The following is an 8793-nucleotide window of genomic DNA, read 5'->3' on the forward strand; positions in this document are numbered from 1 at the left end:
TTGCTGACTCTATGGCTACTTGTTTCCTTTCCATAGATTACAGGAGAAGCATGTCAAGGATGAACAGATAGAACATTGGAAGAAGATAGTGAAAACTCAGGAAGAGCTTAAAGATCTCCTTAACAAGGTTAGCATTGTTTTTAATGCATGACTTTGAAAAAAGCTGATTTGCTTTTAAGGAGTTGACTTAATTTAATTATAAAGCAGCCCCAGCTTTTTTCATGGAACTCCAAAAAACTTAGGCTTCTTTAAAAGATTGCCAGAATGTGTTGTGCTTATACTTGTGCAAAATCCAAAGTACTTTCTTTTAAATCATCTTCAAAGTATGCACAGTCCTAATATTTGTGAACGCAGATTAACCAGTGCATTAATAATGGGCTTCAGTAAGCAAATGATTTTACATGTTCAGTTTTTATTTGTATTTGATAATACAAAAGATCAGTTAATAAACCACAAGTTTCACATTAAAAAAAGATAAATTTCCTTTCCTTAAAATTCTGCAGCGATCAGGAAGTGCTTTGCTTCTCTCTGTTGACTAATGATTTTCCTCCCTGTTACAGATGGTGAACTTGAAAGAGAAAATAAAAGAACTTCACCAACAATACAAAGAAGCTTCGGAAGTAAAACCGCCTCGAGATATTACTGCAGAATTTCTTGTGAAGAGCAAACATAGAGATCTTACTGCCCTTTGTAAGGTATGAATTACTGGGTCTACTGAATATATATCTTTTTTCAACATTGGCTGTTGTTGAAATATCTAATTTAATATTAGCTATTCTGTATACTTAATAAGCACTTTTTTCAAATATTGCCTTTTAGTAATCATCTATATATTTGTGTCCGTATCTTATTTTGTGATTAGGAGTATGATGAGTTAGCCGAAACACAAGTAAAACTGGAAGAGAAGCTCCAGGAACTAGAAGCAAATCCTCCAAGGTAAAATTGTAGGAAAGAGACTGGATTTTTTATGCTGATGACTGCCCTGGTCAAATAGCTCAATTGTGAAGGAAGAATACTTTGTTGTTTAATTTATAATATGCAAGTACATTCATAAGTTGTCCTATAGTTATGCAGATAAACATAATCAGAAGAGTTGCAGATTCCTTTGAAGAGGAAATTTGCACCTCAACTGAAATGCAATGAATTAGATTTTAAAAACTGTTTTTATCTCATGCTGTAGAAACATGTGAGAACTCCTTTGTTCTGTAAAATTCTCTCCTACATGATCAGTTTGCTAGGGAGTAGCAGTAAAGAACTAATCCAGCATTCAGATTTCTTGCCAGTATTATTCATACTAAACCATAAAGGACAAGATATGTTTTTAATCCAGGTATCCTTCATTTAGCAACCGTCTCATTTAGTGATCATTCACAGCTAAAGTTACTTTTTCATCACCGTTTTATGGCCTATCCTCTCATTTATGCCCTACCCCGTTAAACTCTATTGTCTTCTAGAATAGCAAAGAACTTTTTTTAGACCAGCTCGGGTGCAGGAAACCTAAGCATAACACTGCTAAATGTTTATGGAGGAAAAATGGTGAGAGCATATACTCAGTATTGTATTTTTTTCCCCTCTCAAAAATGTGCAGTGATGTGTATTTATCATCAAGGGACAGGCAGATTCTTGATTGGCATTTTGCAAATCTTGAGTTTGCAAATGCCACACCACTTTCTACTTTGTCACTGAAGCATTGGGACCAGGTAATTATTCTTTTTTTCCCCCATACTAAAATTTCAGTGGGGCTGAATGAATAAACACAAACGGCAGGGGAATCCAAGCATTCTTCTCCATTGAGGTATACAAGTGATACTGCAAGTAATAAGGCTAAAGCTAAAATTCAGAAAACTCAGCCACAAGTCTGCATGCACTGCTCTAAATTGAACTGATCTTGCATAAGCAATCCAAAAGGAAAAGTGGAAAAAGAAATACTATGGTGACTTCTAAACATTAGATGTAACTGGCCTGAAGAGCCATTGTCCCTAGCCCAACAGAGCTATTCTTCACCAGCAAATTCAAATTAGAGGCACCAGGATTATTCAGAAAAACATAAAGTGACAAATATTATAATTTACTTGATAAATACTTCTGAATTTTTACAGGGGAATACAAAACTTAAAAAAGACATGGAGGGGAAGAGAAGATAACTAGACTCATGCTTTTATTTGTCAAGACAGGAACAACCATGTTCTTAATGATGAAAAGCTAGGGGGGGGAGGGATTTAATTGGGCAGTCCCCACAATTCCTGAATATTGATTAAGGTTGGAGAAAGTTTGATCTGGACTTTGTGTAACAACAGATAGATGGACTTCTTTTCCTATTGGTTGCCTATATTCAAGTAGTATCCTCTTGGCCTGTCACCCGTGGCAATTAGTCACTCTAGAGTATGGAACATTAGAACAATATGAGGGAGAAATTACTGACTTGTTACAAATGCTTTGTGCTGAGGAGTTTTTTTAAATCTCCTCCCCTCTCCCCCCATTTCAGGATGATGATTTTGAATTCACAGGCAGTCATCTGACTGTGAGGAATGGCTATTCTTGTGTGCCTGTGGCTCTAGCAGAAGGATTAGATATCAAACTAAATACAGCCGTTCGTCAGGTTCGCTATACCGCTTCTGGTAAGCAAAATTTAAGAATTCTCTCTGATTATCCTGTTGGCTCAAGTGCTTCTTTTGGAATAGTCTTCCAGCAAGAGCCCTGGATGGATTTGAGCACGCGTTCACGCACAATTTGTCAGTGCTTGGAGGTCATATTATCTGTGGGTGCAAAACTGATAACCTGTTTTCCCATGGGTCTCCCAAAATAAATAAATGCAATAAAGTCAGATAATGGATGCAAATACGAATGCAAAATTAATATTTAGTAGTCTTATTTATGGTGCATCAATGATATTTTATGCGGGAGTATAAGCAAATGTAAGACGTTTGAAATGGGCAAACCCATTTCCACAGGAAGTTCAGAAGTGCAGCTAAAATACGGTGCACTTGCTTGGAATTACAGAAAGCTTAGTAGGAAGTAAGAGAAATAGAATTGGTAGAAAATAATAAAACTTCCGAAATGGTTTCAGACGAGGATAATCTGGTTCCAGTAGCACAGGCATTTTTTGGCTCAAACAAAGGCAAATCTGGATTAAATCTCTTCAGTGCCATCATGTTGTATTGGCCAAGTAACATGGAAAAATTGTCAACTAAAAGATGGAGATTATGGCATTGAGAACTGGTAGAATTTGAATCCGTTTAATTTTCTGAAGCAATGAACTGAAAACAGTCACATAGGCCCTTAATTCATCCATTCATCCTCCTTCCTCACAGGACGGTCTCTTTTTCTCCATTCTTTCACTAGGATGTGAAGTGATAGCTGTCAATACCCGTTCTACTAGTCAGACTTTTATTTACAAGTGTGACGCTGTCTTGTGTACCCTCCCCTTGGGAGTACTGAAGCAGCAGCCTCCAGCAGTCCAGTTTGTCCCTCCTCTTCCCGAGTGGAAGACATCAGCTGTACAGAGAATGGGATTTGGAAACCTTAATAAGGTAACATGAAAAGCACGAAGAGGTATTTAGCAGAATTGGTCTGCTAGTGGACTGTCTGCATGAATTGGCATTTTGAAGTTCTTTCATCTGCTATTAAACCACACAAGGACTTCTTTAATTGGCATTATTTTCCTCCTTTGCTTGATAGGTTGTTCTATGTTTTGACCGCGTGTTTTGGGATCCGAGTGTTAATTTGTTCGGCCATGTGGGCAGCACAACAGCAAGCAGAGGAGAGCTTTTCCTGTTTTGGAATCTTTACAAAGGTAGTTGTGTGAAGGCATGTAACACTCTCACTTTTTAAGGAACAAACTGGAATCGCTGAATACAGAAAGTCCTGTACTGGGAATGTAAACTAAGGGTTCAAAGCGCATGAAATATTAAACACTGATATCTGTTTAAAGATTGAGTACAAAGTTGTGCTTCCTTTTAAGAACATGGGAGCTTGCAAACCTGGAAAAGTTTGATGTGGCAGTAAACAACAATGTAGGAAATGCAGTAGAGTTCTTCAGGTTGCATGGGCCTCAAAGGGAAGAATCAGAACTATATTAAGTGAAAAGTAGGTCCTTGACCCCTGTATAGCTCTCGTTGGCTCCCTATCTTTCTATAACTGGGGACGCCAATGCCAGCCAATGTTCCAGCATGCGCTTTCAGCATAGTATGAGAGCTTTTCTTAAACCTCTTCTTTTTTTGGACAGACCTGACTGAACAAAATAAATCTTAAGTTTAGCTGCTGTCATTGGCCTACCCAAGGCAGTTTATAATACCAAGCAGTACAATTCAGCAGCATCATAAGACCACCTTAACTTCAAACCATTTACATGGCTGAGAAATCTGTTTCCTTTCTAGGCCAGAGGTCCCCAACCTTTTGGGCACCAGGGACCAGTTCTGTAGAGAGAGGTTTTTCCACGGACCGGAGGGGGTGTGGTTTTGTGTTCTGCCTGCATCCCATGGATGGGGCTTTGCTTGTTTGCGCGGACCGGTTTCTGGCATGCCGCGGACCAGGGGTTGGGTACCCCTGTTCTAGATTGCAGACGTTCACGAGGTGGGTGGCGTTAATATCTCTCGGACTTGCTCTCTGTTAACGCCCCATAAACTCGTTTCCCTAAACAGCCCCGATCCTTCTGGCCTTGGTGGCAGGTGAAGCAGCAGGAATCATGGAGAACATTAGCGATGATGTCATTGTTGGACGCTGCCTTGCTATCCTCAAGGGTATTTTTGGCAGCAGTGCTGTCCCTCAGGTATTGTTTTGTGTCCTTTGTAATGCAGGAAGTTTTGCGTGATATGTAGCAGCCTAAAAGCTGGACTATTCTAGAAGCCCTTTTGCCTACGTGGCCTCCTGTCTGTCTATCCTACTAATGCCCTCCAACTTCCTTCAAGGGAAGCAAATCTAGCAAAGTAGAAAGGGGCTGTTACTAAAGCTAGTGTATTTAGAAAAGGGGCTCTTTTCATAACACAGCCAACTTTGCCTAGCCTTAATCGTCTGTGACGCATAATTTAAGGCAGGCGGGGACTGCTTCGAAAAAGTTCTTTTGATTTCACCATCATCTGCTATCAAGGGCAGAGTTCTTCCGGGCTGGGAATTCCCTTCCCTGCTTCATCTTTTATCTATGTAAAGAAAAGTTACGGTTGTGGAATTCTCCATGCTAGTTAAATAGCTTCATGCCAGCCTCATTGCTGTGTGGTGGTGTTAATCTGATCAGCTTTGAGGTCTCAGTGCAAGAGGAAAGCGAAAAATCCTAACATCCCACGATTATGGCTTGGCAAATGTCTCTCTCCATTTTGCATTCTTTGTGAAGGAGGTGAGTTGACAGAAATCTACCTGTTGCTTGTCCTCTCTTGGATGTTAAGGAATCGTAAAACCTTTTGTGTAGGTGCCCCAGAACTTTTCAGATTTTTGCTGCTTGCAAGACTTTTACATTTTGTTGTAAGCTTGATTTGCCTATTAATACATTCTCGCCCTACCCTTATCCCAAGGACTTCATAAAAACCTCACTTCAGCAGTGTTCCCATTGAGTCTCTCTTCCCATGCCTCTTCTGCTTCTCTCTCAGCCCAAAGAGACGGTGGTATCTCGATGGCGGGCTGATCCGTGGGCCCGAGGCTCTTATTCCTATGTAGCAGCTGGTTCGTCAGGAAACGACTATGACTTGATGGCTCAGCCAATTACTCCTGGACCAGCCATTCCAGGAGCTCCTCAGGTAAGTTGAGAACAGCCGACTTTAACCTTATGTTGCTAGGATGTGACCACACATCCTAGCAACAAAAGAGCAACCTTGGCTCTTTTATGACTCGTGGACTTCAACTCCCAGAATTCCTGAGCCAGCCATGCTGAGGGGAAAGGGAGACGTTTCCATGCTGAGCCATGCTGGCTCAGGAATTCTGGGAGTTGAAGTCCACGAGTCATAAAAGAGCCAAGGTTGCCTACCCCTGTGCTAGCATAAGGAAGCCAGCAACCTGGGCTTAATTCTGGCACTTCCAATGGTGTGTTTTATTTATCTGATGCAGGTTTGCTTCTTTATGTAACTAATAGTTGCCTTTAGTGGGGGTGAAGTTGCCTTTATGCTTTTACCTCAGTTTGTCTTCAAGAGAATACACATAGTCCTCGACTTATGACCACAATTGAGCCCAAAATTTCCATGGCTAAGCATGGCAGTTGTTCATTTTATTTATCAAATTTATTGGCCACTTAATTGAGTTTTCCCCATTTTATCACCTTCTTTGCCATAGTTGTTAAGTGAATCACTGCGGTTGTTAGTGGTCATTAAGCAAATCTGGTTTCCTCCATTGACTTTGCATGTCGGAAACCCACTGGTAAGGTCACAAAGGGTGATCACATGACCCCAGGAGAGTGTAACTGTCATAAATATATGCCAGTTGCCAAGTGCCAAAATATGATCGCAGGTCCGTGAGAGTGATGCAGTGATCATGTGAAAAACGGCTTTAAAGTCACTGTTTTGAGTGCTGTTGTAACTTTGAATGGTCACTAAACAAACGGTTGTTAAGTCAAGGACTACCTATACTGTTTTCTACTTGATTCCTTGAATCAGCTTCCCTCTCTTGAGTTCGTATTAATTACATGCAGCCAAACATAGGATCCTGTTGTCCATAGGAGTCACCTGGACCCTGCTCTACAACCATATCAACCTGATTCTCACAACACACTCAATTAGAAGAAAGTAAATTGGGTAATTTGTGTGCTGGGGAAAACCCAAACCTTGGCGCTTTTATGACTTGTGGACTTCAACTCCCAGAATTCCTCAGCCAGGCATAGGAGTTGAAGTCCACAAGTCATAAAAGGGCCAAGTTTGAAGACCCCTGCCTTATACTGTGTGGATCAGGCCATCATGCTAAACTGCTGTGTTATTTTATATATGTATTGCAACTGCATTTTGATAACCCATTTTAAGTAAGGGGGGTTAAATGCATTCAGGCGCTAAGAGGTCAAGGAGTTATGCCATACGGGAACAAAGAAACCGATCGTACTCACATGGGGCTCTGTAGAAGTGCTGCATTAGTCTATGATGGCAGAAAAATCAGGTATTTGGTGGCATCTTTTCCAACTAACAAAATTTTATTAACTGGCATCAGCTTTCATGAATTGTAACGGTCAAATACATAGAGCGGCTAGACCAGTTTTTTTCAGCCTTGGTGACTTTAAGATACTGAAGCTTCCAGAATTTTCCAGGCAGCATGCTGGCTGGGGAATTCTGGGAATTAAAATCCAAGCTTCTTCAAGCTGCCTAAGTTGAGAAACACTGGGCTAGACTGATGTAGAATTTAAGTCTTTGGTGTAGGGCTCTGGGTAAATTCAAGAAGGGAGATAGAGGGCAGGCTGAAGGTATGTCATACTATGGAGGTTGATGCTTAAGAAAGGATGTCTTATTACTTGGTTCAGAAGCCAGTTGAGTCCCCACACCAGGTTGAGCAAGTCCTTCCATCCATGTTTTAAAAAGTTTCTGATCTGAACATGTTTTGAGGCTCACCATTATCATTTGCTAAATTTAAATTCTTGTTTTTGTATCAGAGGAATATTATGCTATTTTCCTTTGTCCTCTTCGTCTGAGTGCTTGACACATTTTTGCAATTCTTATTGCTGCTTCTGCAAAATTTACAAATTATTCTCCCATCCAGTCTCCATTTCCCAGGGGCATCACTAAAAACAAAGCTGACTCTGACTGTCCTTATTTTACCAAAGCCCCAATTACCCTCCCCAGAGGGTCTCAAGCCATTGCCCACCTGCTCTTTCTTTTCCAGCCCATTCCTCGCCTCTTCTTTGCTGGAGAACATACAATTCGTAACTACCCAGCGACAGTTCATGGAGCACTGCTAAGTGGCCTGAGAGAAGCTGGACGTATTGCAGACCAGTTTCTCGGTGCGATGTACACTCTCCCTCGCCAAGCGACCCCTGTGGCAACAGCACAACAGACGCCTCCTATGTGAAGATGCCAGTGCGAGAGACGGTGCAGTGGGCTCAGAATTCTTGGCGTGGACTCTGTTAGAAGCAAGTGGAATTGTGTTCTGTAGCACTACCGGTTGGAGGGCTTAATCCAGAAGTTGGAAGCGGAGAACAGAGAAGCCCTTCAAAGGTATCCATCACTTGAAAATGCTTTCCACCAGAGTAGCATTCATACTACTCCGAAAATAAACTGAGTCTCTCAAGTTGGAACATTTTAGGTACATATGTGGTTTTGGTTAACTTTCTTCCTATGGTTTAGAGTTCTTGTAAGATAGCTGTTAGTAATTAAGGTAAGTTCGTTTTACATGGATTTGGCTTAGAAAGCAAAAAAAAATAATAAATCTTTATAATTTTTTAAAAAAACTTCCAATGTGTTCTTTTTTTGTTTTAAGTACAGCATGCTATTGTGTTGCAGGGTCCTTGGTGCTCTGAGTTTGGTTGTTTTCTTGCAAACATTTCATTATCCAATCAGCACTGATAATATTACCTGGTTGGGTAATGAAACACCGGCAAGAAAAACCACCAAGTACAGAGAGCACCAAGGGTCCCACAGTTCAACTTTGAGCTACAAATATGCTCTTCTGTTGGGTCTCCTTTGTGGGTTTTAAAAGTTAAAAAACTCCAACTATGGACCCCATCAGAAGGGTGAGGAGATTCAGGCTTAACCATCAGAGTGGTACATTTTGTGTACATTGTCAACGCATCATAAATATGTTGTGTAGAAGTGGCTGGAATTGTCTTTCCCATGGAAGAAGCAAAAGGACTTTTCTGCCTCACAAGTTGCATTAACATACAAATAATTTTATTGA

At 40.8% G+C, this 8793-nt stretch overlaps 1 protein-coding gene across 1 annotated transcript in view; it reads left to right on the forward strand.

The window, feature by feature from the left end:
- Window positions 1-8303, forward strand: part of KDM1A (lysine demethylase 1A) — a 29967-nt gene extending 21664 nt beyond the window's left edge. The window contains exons 11-20 of the mRNA XM_015816604.1: window positions 37-127; window positions 561-695; window positions 863-936; window positions 1589-1700; window positions 2486-2618; window positions 3343-3530; window positions 3679-3793; window positions 4641-4768; window positions 5580-5726; window positions 7783-8303. Coding sequence (XP_015672090.1) covers window positions 37-127; window positions 561-695; window positions 863-936; window positions 1589-1700; window positions 2486-2618; window positions 3343-3530; window positions 3679-3793; window positions 4641-4768; window positions 5580-5726; window positions 7783-7968 — 1309 coding nt within the window. The 3' untranslated portion in view covers window positions 7969-8303. The remainder of the gene's footprint in view (window positions 1-36; window positions 128-560; window positions 696-862; window positions 937-1588; window positions 1701-2485; window positions 2619-3342; window positions 3531-3678; window positions 3794-4640; window positions 4769-5579; window positions 5727-7782) is intronic.
- Window positions 8304-8793: the final 490 nt, after the last annotated feature.

Source organism: Protobothrops mucrosquamatus, unplaced genomic scaffold (genome assembly GCF_001527695.2).
Source record: "Protobothrops mucrosquamatus isolate PMUCROS unplaced genomic scaffold, P.Mucros_1.0 scaffold468, whole genome shotgun sequence".
Lineage (NCBI taxonomy): Eukaryota > Metazoa > Chordata > Lepidosauria > Squamata > Viperidae > Protobothrops > Protobothrops mucrosquamatus.